The sequence below is a fragment of the Canis lupus genome, chromosome 7, assembly GCF_048164855.1.
Source record: "Canis lupus baileyi chromosome 7, mCanLup2.hap1, whole genome shotgun sequence".
Classification (NCBI taxonomy): Eukaryota; Metazoa; Chordata; class Mammalia; order Carnivora; family Canidae; genus Canis; species Canis lupus.
The window spans coordinates 71430631-71443350 of NC_132844.1; the positions used below are offsets into that span (position 1 = coordinate 71430631).

At 53.1% G+C, this 12720-nt stretch overlaps 3 protein-coding genes across 7 annotated transcripts; 2 read left to right on the forward strand and 1 right to left on the reverse strand.

Annotated features, from left to right (window-relative positions):
- Positions 1-658: 658 nt before the first annotated feature.
- CSNK2B (casein kinase 2 beta) lies at positions 659-5708 on the reverse strand. Of its 4 annotated transcripts, XM_072833744.1 has the most exons (8): positions 5678-5708; positions 5471-5578; positions 4047-4129; positions 3209-3311; positions 2539-2654; positions 1830-1905; positions 1493-1682; positions 659-891 (listed from the first exon to the last, which is right to left on the reverse strand). In XM_072833744.1, the coding sequence occupies exons 2-8, from the start codon at positions 5517-5519 to the stop codon at positions 801-803; spliced, it is 708 nt and encodes a 235-aa protein (XP_072689845.1). In that variant the 5' UTR covers positions 5520-5578; positions 5678-5708; the 3' UTR covers positions 659-800. The 4 variants fall into 4 exon arrangements, with proteins under 4 accessions (XP_072689845.1, XP_072689844.1, XP_072689846.1 ...); XM_072833743.1 differs by lacking the exon at positions 5678-5708 and having other exon boundaries at positions 5471-5659; XM_072833745.1 differs by lacking the exons at positions 5471-5578; positions 5678-5708 and adding an exon at positions 4722-4879.
- GPANK1 (G-patch domain and ankyrin repeats 1) lies at positions 5082-8737 on the forward strand. Of its 2 annotated transcripts, none has more exons than XM_072833740.1 (3): positions 5082-5380; positions 6496-7120; positions 8112-8737. In XM_072833740.1, the coding sequence occupies exons 2-3, from the start codon at positions 6510-6512 to the stop codon at positions 8554-8556; spliced, it is 1056 nt and encodes a 351-aa protein (XP_072689841.1). In that variant the 5' UTR covers positions 5082-5380; positions 6496-6509; the 3' UTR covers positions 8557-8737. The 2 variants fall into 2 exon arrangements, with proteins under 2 accessions (XP_072689841.1, XP_072689842.1); XM_072833741.1 differs by lacking the exon at positions 5082-5380 and adding an exon at positions 6060-6198.
- Positions 8738-10850: 2113 nt separating this feature from the next.
- Positions 10851-12621, forward strand: C7H6orf47 (chromosome 7 C6orf47 homolog). The gene has a single exon (XM_072833742.1). It carries the CDS (start codon positions 10998-11000, stop codon positions 11859-11861), a length of 864 nt encoding a protein of 287 aa, XP_072689843.1. The 5' UTR covers positions 10851-10997; the 3' UTR covers positions 11862-12621.
- The last annotated feature ends 99 nt before the right edge of the window (positions 12622-12720 follow it).

Consider the following 12720-nt stretch of genomic DNA (forward strand, 5'->3'; position numbering starts at 1 on the left):
TCCTGAACGTGGGAACAGTGGCCCAGACAAAGGACACTTGGGCCTTTATCCAGCTATTGTTGTCCCTCATGTCCTGAAAATATCTATTCACACACCTCAAGGGTCCATGGATCAGCTTCTACCTCTGGTATCACCTGCTGTTCTCCCCATTCAATAAAACCAGTCCCTACAGTGCTGGGAAAACCTGGCCAGGTACCTAGGATCTCCATTCTTCAGAGATGGGCATGTCTTAGCTCCCCCAGCAGGGGGCGAACAGACACCACCCAGCAGCAATTCTGAACCTCATTCTCTCTCCACCCCTTAGAGTTCTGTTTGCCAGAACCAGGGCCCTGTAAAATAAAAACTGGAAGATTTTTGTTGTTGACTATACTCCTTACAGTACAAATATACAGCCATAGGTGGCCAAAAAAGAACAAATAGGTCTCTAGTTTTTGAAATCTGATCTTCCCCTGGGTCTTTTCCTTGTGCCTTGCACATCTCCACATCTGATACTAGAAATTCTGCTCTACTGCTAAGAATATCACCCAAATCCAGTGGGCACAAATCTGAATCTGTGCTGGTTTTCACGTTGAGGGTGGGCTGGGCCATGAGGGTCCCTGGAATGAAGCACAGCAGTACCCTCCCGTCCCCCAACCCCAAGCACCAGCAGACCAGCTCATGGCCTTTTCTTCCACTTTATTTCATATTCCCACCACAATAATGACTCCTTTAATTTAAACTAAAAACCATAGAGGGTTCCTGAAAGGGTGGCAGCAAAGGATCGGAGATGTCAAAGACTGAGGGACAGGTAGGGTGGGGAATCAGCGAATCGTCTTGACTGGGCTCTTGAAGTTGCTGGCGGCTTGGAGCTGCAGCTGGTAGGCCATTGGATGGATCTTGAAACCGTAGAGCCTGGGAAGGGGTAGAGGTCAGAGAGGCAGCAAGGTGAGCCCTACCCTGGCCTTGTCAGCAGCCTGTATTTCCACCTCCCCACCTCAGCTTCTCCATGAGTCTGCTCAGTGATTAAGGACAGTGGCTCCCAAACATCTTCCCTCTAGAATACTAGGAAATGTACCTTCAACAACCATTAAAACTCAAATTCTAGCCTACTTTAAACACACATACATACATGCATGTAATCGCATCTATGTGTGTGCGCATATTCATACTTGTTTCAATATGATACCAAACTGCACTTTTAAACTACTTTCTCCTGGCAAAAGGTTGAGCACCCAAGATGATGACAAGAACAGTTATCATTTGAATGGTGACTTCAAGTGCCAATATGATTCGAAGCACCACACTACTTAAATGTGCCCTGTCAGTCAAGTACTGTCATCACCCCCATTTCATGGATAAGGGAACTGAGGCACAGGCAGGCAAACACCTTCCCCAAGGTTACTCGCTCTGGGAGAAGCAAACCTCAAGAAAGGACCATGCCCTGTCCTCCCTTCTCTCTGGGGAATCCCAAACCTTTCCTTTGACCCTGGGTAACTCTATCCCTGCTCCCCACCTGGGCACAAACTGGTTCGCGGGCCGCTTGGGCCGGTACTCGGGGTGCACCATGAAGAGCATGTGAGGGAAACCGGTGCCGAAGTAGGCGCCATCCGTGTGATGGTGCCTCGATGACTTGGGTGTGTACACGTCCATGCACTTGGGGCAGTAGAGCTTCACCATGGCCTCACCTGGGATGTCCGAAAGGCCTGGGAGACAGCTAGACTCAGCAGGCCAGGCACCCCCGAGCCTGCCCCACCACCCTCCCAGACTCAGGCTCAGACTTGCTGAGCCCCATTTCCTTCCCAGAGGACTGGCCATTTCATGAGGCCTCCTTTCCCTTCTCCAACACTCACCGATGGGAAGCATTGGCTGGTTCTCACAGTACACACGGGGACAGTAGCCAAAGTCTCCCTGCTGGTACTTTTCCAACTGAGGTGAATAAAATGAAAGGGGCCGGTGGGTAGGTATGAAAAGAAGAGGCAATCCCCTCCTCAGTCCAACCCACATTGCTCTGTCCTCCACTCCTGCCTCCTTCCGTCCAGATGCCCATTTTAAGCTGGCCAGATGGGCCCTCCTACTCCCCTGCTTCCTTTTCTCCAGGTAGGCAAGTTACAGACCATCAGAGCCATTTGCTGTTTGTTCCCTGAGGAAGAGGCAGACTGCAAAAAATTCCTGTCCAAGGTCACGTCTCCCTCCCTGAAAATACCTCAGTCAGCACAACCCCAATTAGGATTTAATCCCCAGGCCCAGGTTCTGGGGTTCTTCCCCCTCCTTTTTTTTTTCTTAAAGATTTTATTTATTCACGAGAGACAGAAAGAGAGACAGACACAGGCAAGAGAAGAGGCAGGTTCCCTGCGGGGAGCCCAATGCGGGACTCAATCCCAGGACCCCAGGATCACAACCTGAGCCGAAGGCAGACGCTCAGCCTCTGAGCCACCCAGGCGCCCTCTTCCCCTCTTCTTAGCTATAATCTGTGACAAGTTTGAAAACGTGACTCCTTGCTGCAAGAACCTGTTTCCCTTACTACCTCAGAGGAGTCAAGTGGGAGCAGAGAGGCCTCACCATCTGGGCGATGCCACGGTTGGTGAGGATATAGCGGGCGTGGATCAATCCATAAAGCATCTCGGCTGCCTGCTCAATCAGGTCGCTCTGGTTGGGGTTGTCTTCCAGCTCTTCATCTGAAACATGGCCGCAGCCAATTGCAATCACTTGTCTTACAGCTTTCTTAGGTGCCCCATCCACCTCCAGGGGCTGCTGGCTACTCATCTTTGCGCCACCCATCACCTGGGCATTTGACCCAGAAACCTGGGCCTCTGGCCCTTCCACCCACCCACCCAAGGCAGCTCTGCCTTCTCTCTATACCTCTTCAGCCTTTACTCTCTTCTCTCCCTCCCAACTCTCTCAACACATAAATGAAAAAGATCAACATAGAAGCTGGAACTCTAGACTGAAAGGTGCAAGGCAAGACAGGTAAGCAGGAAATGAGATCCATGAGGAAACTAACATTAAGGGAGAGAGCCAAGTTACAGGATCAGAGTGTAGAATGAGGCTGTCACAAATCCAGGCAAAAGTCAGATGAGAGAGCAAAATAAAGTACAGAACTTAGGACAAAAGCAATCAGAGAACCAAAAGGAAATTTAGAAATTCAAGAAGCAGATCAACAGGAATTTGGGAGAAAAAAGAAAAACCACACACACACACACACACAAAGATAACCCCGAGGATGCCTCACCAGGCTCCAGGTCCAAGATCATGTCTAGAGCTTGTCGATAGTGAGGCACCTGCTCATTGAGTCCAGTGAGATTGAATTTATCCTGGATGTAGTCTTCATCCACCTGTCAGGATGTGGAAGTCAAGAAGAAACCCATAGCAGAATCCTCAGCTTTGATCTGGGCACATTGCTCTAATTGGTGCCTTGTTTCCAACACAACTGCTTCTGTTTTCCCTAATTCCCCACACCAACTCAGCAGAAATCCTTGAGTCTCTCTCCCCAGTTCACATACACTGCCTTCCCATAAAAGCTCTGGCTTTTCTTTCCTAAGGATAAGCAGCTACAACAATCTCTTCCTTAACGAGACACTCCTTTTAAAATCCCTGTTCCTATTCTTGATCCCATCTCTACAGACCAGTTTTGTCCTCTCCTTACCGGCAGCTAGAACTCTAAGAAAAGCAGCGACTAAACAGCTTGGGTCCTGTGGGCAGTTATAATCCATTATATCATTAGCACAAAACTTTGCCTGTTACAAAACATTTTGATAAACGGCATTTTAATCCTAATAGGCTCCCAAATTAAGCACTACTAGTACAAGCCTAGCAATAATAATAAGAATAACAGTAGTAGTAGTAGTAGTAATAAAGTTGACTTTTCCAATATTACACCGCTGGACAGTAACAGGCTTGGGATGGGCAAGTCTTGCCACTTCACAAATTAGTGAGGGGAGTTACTGAAGGGACTCTTCCTTGACAGGAAAAAGTTTCTATGACAGCCTGTAAGAGAAGTAGAAGCTAAATATGTGGAAAAACATACAGCCAAACTTTGTGCGGACATAGCTGGGAGATTGAGAACTCACTTCACAAAAGAATTCATTGCCACGGAGCCCACAGAACCAGGATATCCAAGACACCTCCTCTGAGCTGCTCATCTTCACGTCAGCTGGGAAAAAAAAAAAAAAGAGGGTAAACAAAGGCCAAGCTCCCCCACCCTGTCTCTGGTACCTTCCCTCCTCCCCACACTCTGCTCCCCGACCATGGAAGAATTTGGAGCCCCCTTTTCTTAAAGGATCCTAGACCCTGGCGCACCTGCCTCCAATTCCTCTTATTCACTAGAGGCTCTTTGGAGTCCCACCACTTCTGAAAAACCGACAGGTCTAGGCTCACCCGTCCTACCCACACCCCTAACAATCCCGAAAACCAGCACCCTCTCCTCTTTACGTCAAGTCCCTCCCTCGCAGGGCTCTCGGCTCGAGATCCCTACCCCGCAGGTCTCCGCATGTCCCCGACACCTTTCCCAAGGGTTCCGAAGTTTATCCTTTCCAAGCAAAAGCCAGGACCCTTTCCCCTCACGACCTGGAGGTGGCCCTGGGTCCCTCTCACAGGAGTCCCCACACCCCGCCTCTCAGGCCAACCCTCCCTCCCCCGGTGCCGGACCGGGTCACTTCCTTCCCCACCCCCACACCAACGCGCGGAGACCCCATGTGCCGCGCCTAAGGACGGAAGACTCGATGCGGCAACGACCTCAGACTCACCGGCTGGGCGGGGACCGGGACCGGGACCGGGGTGGGGGAGGGGAGTTGCTGCTTCCAAAGAACCGCGACGGCTACAGCGCAGGCCGCGGACCCGACCGCGGCAGGCGAAGTAGCGAGGGGGGGGGCGGGGGGCGGTGTGTGTGGAAATTGGGGAGGGTGGGGAGAGGGCAACGCGCAAGCGCCAAGGGTCGGGCGCCGCAGTGAACGCCGGGAAATGGAGTCCCAGGTAAAGAGAAACTGGCGAAGCGAAGAACAGGCGAACTACGAATCCCAGGATGACCCACGAACGACCCTGGCGTCGCGAGGCCCAGGAACAAGACGCTCGGGGGTGGGGAGCAGCGGGATACCACCGGAAGCGGAAGCGCAGTACCCCGTTCTGGGCCAGGGAGTATGGGAAATAGAGTCGTAGGGTCGCGCAACTGAGGGGCCGGGAGGGGGCGGGGAAGGAACGGGGCTGGAGGGCTGGATTCCTGCAACTCCCCTCACACAGCGAGGCTCTGCCCCAGGTGTTTGCCGGCAGCCCAGGGTGCTGACCTCGTCCCCGACTACCCCACCGGGTCCTTGTTGCCTGCGGAGCCTCTCGCCAGAGTCAGGCCCGCCACTGGAGGCCCCACCCGGGCCGGTGCTTCACCCCGGGGTCTAGTCTCCTCAGGCGGGAGGTGAGGCCGGGCTCCTTGCTTGCGGGACGTGGGAAGAGTGGGCTGGGCTGAGGTGAGCGGTGTGAGAATTGGGACGGCCTGTGCGCTAACCTGAAGTGGCGCCAGCCATTCTGCTGCTCGTCCCCTTGCACTTTTCCATCTCCTCTCAGAGCTTGAATGGGGCCTTCTGCTGCGGGCACTAAGTGTGACCTTCGAACCCTGCTCAGAATAATGGTGAGGGGTGGCGTGACGTTATTTCACTTCACGGCTTCGGGGCATTCCACAGGTTTCCTCCCGCCTTCTCAGAGCCCTCCTTAACTCGGTGGTTTCGCAGGTCCAAAAACTGCGCTCGGAGTGGGGGGCCACGTTCCGGGAGGCGAAGGGCATTGTGGGGCGTTATGTAGAAGTAGGACCCCAACCGACAGAGCCTCTGTCCTCGCGCTGCCTGGGCACGTGGCATCCTGGAGGGTCCCACCGTGCGAAGGCTCAGCCTGGCGCTTCGCACACGCCCGCACCCTCAAGTTCTGCTTTGTGGTGGTTGATTTTTTTTTCAGTCACACATGTGTGTCTGGGTCGTGTGGCTATTGGACTGGCAGCACCTTTGCTTAGATAAAATTTTTGTGGTACAGAGACCCTGTGGGGTCTCCACAGAGACTGGAGTTTCTCCCCCAAATCTTCTTCTTGCATCCGGAGAAGGTTAAAAGTCTGTTTTTGTTTGGAAAGACCCTACCCTGACATAGGATCAAGGAAGATTTAAAGGGCTAGGCTGATTGTTTTCTTAACTGCACGTCTTACCTGGTGATCAAGTAGTTTGAGAGAGAAGCTGTTTTTACTTATTGGTGAGGATAGGGATGGGCCTCTGGGCAATTCTCATTAAATCTTTGTTAAGTTAACCTTTACGAGGGATATGGGCTGTTATTGTATGGCTCCCTGTTTTTCCACATGACCTATGGTCCTTAGGCCCTGTAGGGTCCTAGGTTGTGGGGTCACTTAGAGTATAAGACGGGTTTTTGACTTGGAAAAGGCTACTTTTCCTCATCCCAGCAGATCTGTGGAGGTGGTTCTGGTCAGTGCAGAGCCACCAAGGGATTGGCTTGCTTGTCTCATACGCCCTTTAATTAGTCTCATTGTCTCAGTTCTCCCAAAAGCCATGTCCAGGCCCTCCCTCATCACCTTCACCCCGGCCACCAACCCCAGTGACCTCTGGAAAGATGGGCAGCAGCAGTCACAGCCTGAAGAGCTGGAGCCCACCCTGAATGGGGCTGCAGCCCGGGCTTTCTATGAGGCCCTGATTGCAGAAGAGAGCAGCATCCCTGCATCCCAGAGATCTCAGCCTGAACCTGACAGGAAAAGAAAGAGGAAGAAGAGAAGAATGATGGGGGAAGCTGCTGTAGGAGCCTCAGCAGGACATGGACAAAGGAGATCCCTTGAGGCAGAGGACAAGATGACCCATTGGATACTGAGGGCAGCCCAGGAGGGTGACCTAGCAGAACTAAGAAGGCTCTTGGATCCCCACGAGGCAGGGGGAGCGGGGGGCAATATCAATGCTCGGGATGCCTTCTGGTGGACCCCCCTGATGTGTGCTGCTCGAGCAGGCCAGGGGGCTGCTGTGCGCTATCTCCTGGGCCGTGGAGCTGCCTGGGTGGGTGTCTGTGAGCTGGGTGGCAAGGATGCTGCTCAGCTGGCTGAAGAAGCGGGTTTTCCTGAGGTGGCGCGCATGGTCCGAGAGAGCCACGGAGAGACGAGGAATCCAGAGAACCGGTGAGAGGAAGCCTTAACCCATGCCCATCTTTCAGTGTGTTCTGCCCTTCCTAGTCCCTCCATGCCAGAGGCTCCGGAACAGACTCAAAGATTCTCTCCCTGATCCCCAGTGTAGGTTGATATGGCAATGGAATCGAGTAGTAGTAAATGTGAGCTCCCTGTTTTTTTTGTGTGTGTGTTTTTTTAAGATTTTTATTTATTTATTCATGAGAGACACAGAGAGAGAGAGAGAGGCAGAGGGAGAAGCAGGCTCCCTGCAGGGAGCCCGATGTGGAACTCATCCAAGGTCTCCAGGATCACACCCTGGGCCAAAGGCAGGCGCTCAACCGCTGAGCCACCCAGGTGTCCCAGCTCCCTGGGTTTAAATTCTGATTCTACTTACTTGGTCAAGCAACCTAATTTTTATGTGCCTCATTTTCCTTATCTGAGAAATGGGGGGTAACAAGAGCACCTGTTAAAGAATTGTGAGGATTTAATGGGTCAATATATGTAAAGTGTTAGGATGACGGTTTACCATATATATATATATATAGTTAATATATATATATAGGGGATTAACTATATACATATATATAGGGGATCCCTGGTGGCGCAGGGCGCGATCCTGGAGACCCGGGATCGGATCCCACATCGGGCTCCCGGTGCATGGAGCCTGCTTATGTCTCTGCCTCTCTCTCTCTCTCTTTCTCTCTGTGACTATCATAAAAAAAAAAAAAAATTTTTTTAAACTATATATATATAAATATACATATATAAATATATATATAAATTGTAGTTATTATGCCTTGCCCAAGATCTTGTGAAGCCTGGTTGCTATTTCTTCTAGCTGTTCCCCTCTGGGTCCCTCATTGCTAAGTGGGTTGGAAAGCAATTTCTTTCTTAGCAGAAAGGCTAGAAGGACTTCCCACCTTGCCACCCCGCTCTGCCTGCCTCCCTCTCCACTCCCTCCACTCTTCCCCTGCCCTCATCTCTTTCTCTTTTTCCCCTACAGGTCCCAATCCCCTTCCTTCCAGTACTGCGAGACCTGCAATGCTCACTTCCAAGACTCTAATCATTGGACATCCACTGCTCACCTGCTGTCACTGCCTCGTGATCTCAGGTCCCCCAACCTGCCCCTTGGGGTGCCCGCCTCCAGCCCAGGCTTTAAGCTGCTGCTGAGGGGAGGCTGGGAGCCTGGAATGGGGCTGGGACCCCGGGGTGAGGGCCGCACCAACCCCATCCCCACTGTCCTCAAGAGGGACCAGGAAGGATTAGGCTACAGATCGGTGCCCCAACCCCGAGTCACACACTTTCTGGCCCGAGATACTCGGGCCATAGCTGGGAGGGAGAGAGCCCCTCGGGTGACCACACTGAGCTGGAGAGAGGAGAGAAGGCAGGAGGAGAAAGACAGGGCCTGGGAGTGGGATCTGAGGACATACATGAACCTTGAGTTCTGACCTTGGTAAGGTCTGATCCTGATCTATTGCTGAAGTCTGAACTTGGACCTAGGCACTTTAGCTTTTACTTCTGGGGGTCTGTCCAGGTTCCAAACACTCAGATTGTAGTCAGTGGGCTCTGCCTTTGGGAGAGAGAAGCTGAGAGCTGAAAAATAAATCAAATTTCTTCTTTTGTGTTTTATTCACTTTTCTGGAAGCTATTGTGGGAAAGGCCAAACAAGTCTGGGGGCCACATGCAAATCCTACCTGAGCCAGAAGGGGTAGCCCTTTCTGGTGGCAGGATAGGGTCACCTACCCGCCCGTCTGGTTCACTTCCAGGTGCTAGCCCCAGCCTGGAATGCCCCCAGCTATTCTTTCAATCCCCTGAACCAGGAATTGCCCAAGCTCTATGCCAGGCTTGCCTGCACCAGTAAGTGTCCCCTGACCACTCCAGTCAATTCAATCACTGTTTTATTTTTTCAAGTACTGACTTTTTTTTTATTTTTAAAGGATTGTATTTATTCGTGAGAGATGCAGAGAGAGGGAGAAGCAGGCTCCCTGCAGGGAGCCGGATACAGGACTCCATCCTGCGCCCGCCCCCCCCTCCCCTCCCCCGTCATGCCCTGAGCCAAAGGTAGATGCTCAACCACTGAGCCACCCAGGTGTCCTTTTGATTACTGATTTTTGTTTTAATTTATTTATTTATGGTAGTCACAGAGAGAGAGAGAGAGAGAGGCAGAGACACAGGCAGAGGGAGAAGCAGGCTCCATGCACCGGGAGCCCGACGTGGGATTCGATCCCGGTCTCCAGGATCGCGCCCTGGGCCAAACGCAGGCGCCAAACCGCTGCACCACCCAGGGATCCCCTGATTACTGATTTTAAACAAGTTCAGATACTATGTGCTAAGAGGTGTGAGACATAGTCCCAAACTTCTAATTGCTCACAGCTGGGGGAGGCAGCTACATGATCAAATACACAATGCATAGTGAGGGGAAGCTTGGGCAAGCTCTGAGGTGATGAGAGTAGGCAGGGTCTTGCAGGAAGAGGCCAATGGGCTGGGAGGGCCTAGGAATTCTCCAGCCTCAATGGTGTTAGCTGAACTAGAGCCAGAACTCTGGCCTCCCAAATGTAACCTTTAAATCAAGGTTCACTTTATTACCTGAAACTCCAGAGGTAGGAAGCACATTATTTGTCTACACTTGTCTCCTCCGCCCTCCTGCTGCTCATACCAGGTTCCTGGCTGAAGGAGAGCTTAACTGTTGTCCGACTGACCCCGGGAAGTAGAATCGGCCTGGAGGGGTCAGGAAGATCAACACGGGTACCGGAGAAGCAGCTTGCTTTTCCGGAAAAGCCTTTCATGAAGTCATGGCCATGAAAAGCTGGCGTTAGGGGGGGCGGGGGGGAGGCAGGGAAGAACCAAGGGTCAGGGAAACACTGGCGGCCCAGGGACCCTCGGGCAGTGAAAACTCACTGCCAGGTTTCCCCTCCTGCCCGGGCCCGGCCAAATCTCAGCGGGCACCCTGCAGAGTGGCGCGTACAAACGCGCGGGGGCGCGGGGGTGGGGGTGGGGGGGTGGATCCGCAGGGCCCGCCCCGCGAGCTGCAGGCTCCGCCCCCGTCTGTCCCTCCAGCCCTGGTGCAGCTGCTTCCGGGCTCTGCGGCTCCAGGCGGCCTGGGGAGGCCGCGGCCCGGGAGGGGTCGCAGTGCACAGTGCCCGGACGCCTAGGTACCCCGGCAGGCCCGCGCTTGGCCTCGCGACGACGATTTCCCGAGACACCTCTGGCCTGACCTTGTGGAGGCTGCGTCTCAGCTGCCGGTCGGGCCGCTGTGTAGGATTCATAACCCTCTGAATCAAGGGAAGAACGCTGCTGGCTGGAGTTTGCTCAACACCTCTCTCCTAACCCCCAATAGGAGATTGATTGCCTGTTGTTGAGCTCCCTTAGGTCAGCAGTTCAGGACTCTCCAGATTGGGATTACCTGAGACCCAGGGCCACCTGCCTTCCTTCCTTCCCTCTTGGATGGAGTACCGCCTCCCCAGTTTCTGGGGCACCTTGGGGCGTGGCCTTGGTGAGTGAAACTTGGGGTGCTGCCTGCAGGAAAGGAAACCCAGAAACCCAGGGAGAACACCGTGGGGGTAACCCAGGCCTTGTCAGGTCCTGGGATTCTTGTCCTGCATCTTGGGTGTGGGGTGGTAGTGGTGGTGGTGAACGAATTTGGATGTGCCTCTCTTCTTTACCTCAAAATTGAAAAGGAAACAAGCCGCTTTCCACACTTGAGGCTGCACAGCATCCCGAGAAGTGGAGAGCCACTTCTGAGTTCAGAGTAGAACTCACAAAACAGATAACAGTTCTTCTGAGCTGGAACAGACTGGCTTCAGAGGAGACACTCAGGCCCCAAACCTGAAAATCTAAGCGGTGCCAGGAAGCAGCCCCAGAATCTAGGGACTCACTACACATCCCAACCATGTTCCTGCGACGCCTCGGTGGTTGGCTACCTCGCCCCTGGGGCCACCGGAAACCAACGAAGCCTGACCTGCCTACCCCAGAACTCAGACGAATGGATAGCTCCTCTGAGAATTCAGGGAGTGACTGGGATAGTGCCCCAGAAACCATGGGAGATGTGGGGCCTCCCAAGACCAAGGACACAGGGGCACGGAGGAGCTCTGGGGCTGCTCCAGAACCAAGCAGAGAGTACCGAGATGAGCAACTGGGGAGCAACAGAATGGATTCCTTCAAGTGGAACAAGACTGCTTCTAACACTCAAGAGTCTGGGAGACTGGAGACTGGAGGGACCATTCCCAAACTGGGCTGGGATCCTGTGGACTCAAGTGGCACCAGACTTGGAGTGTCCCCTGAAGAGGTACTGAGCCCCCCTGTGCCTGAAGCCCCAGTGGAGAAGCCAGGGCAGCGTCAGAAGCTGCTGGGCTGGCTGCAGGGGGATCCAGGTGGAAGAACAGGGGCTCCCTTGCAGTACCTGGGGAGCCCAGAGGAGAGTCTGCAGATATCAACCAACCTGACTCTGCATCTGTTGGAGCTGCTTGCCTCAGCCCTGCTGGGGCTGTGCTCACGCCCTCTGAGAGCAGCTTTGGACGCGTTGGGCCTGCGTGGACCGCTGGGCCTCTGGCTGCATGGGCTACTATCCTTCCTAGCTGCTCTGCATGGGCTCCATGCTGTGTTGAGCCTACTTACTGCTCACCCTCTGCACTTTGCCTGCCTCTTTGGTCTCCTACAGGCCCTGGTGCTGGCAGTCAGCCTCCGGGAGCCCAGTGGGGAGGAGGAAGCCACTGACTTGGAGGATGAGAAGTTGGAGAGGGAGGGTAAGGAATAGAGGAGACCCAGGAGAGGGGTTATGCCTGCAGGATAGGGTGTGACCTAGTGACCCAACCCTGAGTGGGGTGGGAGAAAGAGTAGGTGTAGGAGAGTGGGGGCCATGACCCAGATGTAAGCATAGGGACCTCAGGAATGGGGAAGAAACCCCAGAGTATGAGGGCATGGCCTTCCTTCACACACAGGAGAGTAGAGCTATTTAGGGCATCTGTTTATGTACAATGGGGATATGGCCCTTGAATTCACCAGCTGTTGTTACTTCTTGCTTTTACATTTCTCCCATTTCGTTTATTCTTTCCACCTTTACTTTTTAAAAGAAAAAAAAAAAAGCATAGTGATGAAAAATAAAGACTAAAGAGTCATCGTTACCTTTCAAAACTACCCAGAGGTGGAGACCAGAAGCAGGACAGAAAGGCTTCTGACTAGGGTAAGAGGGTGGTTGGAGACCCAAGGGATCCCTTGGATCCTAGGATCTAAGCCATGTAGGGAAGAATGGGACTGAGGCAGGTGGGTTAAGGGGTGTGGATAGGGGCCTACAGTGATTAGGAGCCTGCAGGAAGGATCTGGATCTTCCCAGGAGCCAGGGGGAGTGGGTATGGTGCAGGTCATATAGGCAGGAGGACCGATTCAGAGGGGTTGGCAGTTCAGACAGGCAGTATGGGGAAGAACTGGAGCTTGGAGTTCCCACTCTGGGACTAGGTGTTTGCACAGTCAGCAATAAATGTGTCACATCAAATCCTAAATATACCACTACAAAGAGAGTTACCACCACTCAGTGTCATTTCCTGACGCCGTCCAGCAGGGGGTTTAGGTAGTAGAAAGTGCAAGGAAGTACTGAGATAGAGGTGGGGAAGACTGAT

What these genes read in the sequence shown, in the direction of transcription:
- C7H6orf47 (XM_072833742.1), top strand. Translation starts at nt 10,998, where the DNA reads ATGTTCCTGCGACGCCTCGGTGGTTGGCTACCTCGCCCCTGGGGCCAC.
- CSNK2B (XM_072833744.1), bottom strand. Translation starts at nt 5,519, where the DNA reads ATGGAAAAGTGCAAGGGGACGAGCAGCAGAATGGCTGGCGCCACTTCA. An exon ending in GATCTTGGACCTGGAGCCTG is followed by an intron (nt 2,655 to 3,208) that starts GTGAGGCATCCT and finishes GCCATGTTTCAG; the next exon opens with ATGAAGAGCTGGAAGACAAC. An exon ending in CCAGCCAATGCTTCCCATCG is followed by an intron (nt 1,683 to 1,829) that starts GTGAGTGTTGGA and finishes GCTGTCTCCCAG; the next exon opens with GCCTTTCGGACATCCCAGGT.
- GPANK1 (XM_072833740.1), top strand. Translation starts at nt 6,510, where the DNA reads ATGTCCAGGCCCTCCCTCATCACCTTCACCCCGGCCACCAACCCCAGT. An exon ending in ACGAGGAATCCAGAGAACCG is followed by an intron (nt 7,121 to 8,111) that starts GTGAGAGGAAGC and finishes TTTCCCCTACAG; the next exon opens with GTCCCAATCCCCTTCCTTCC.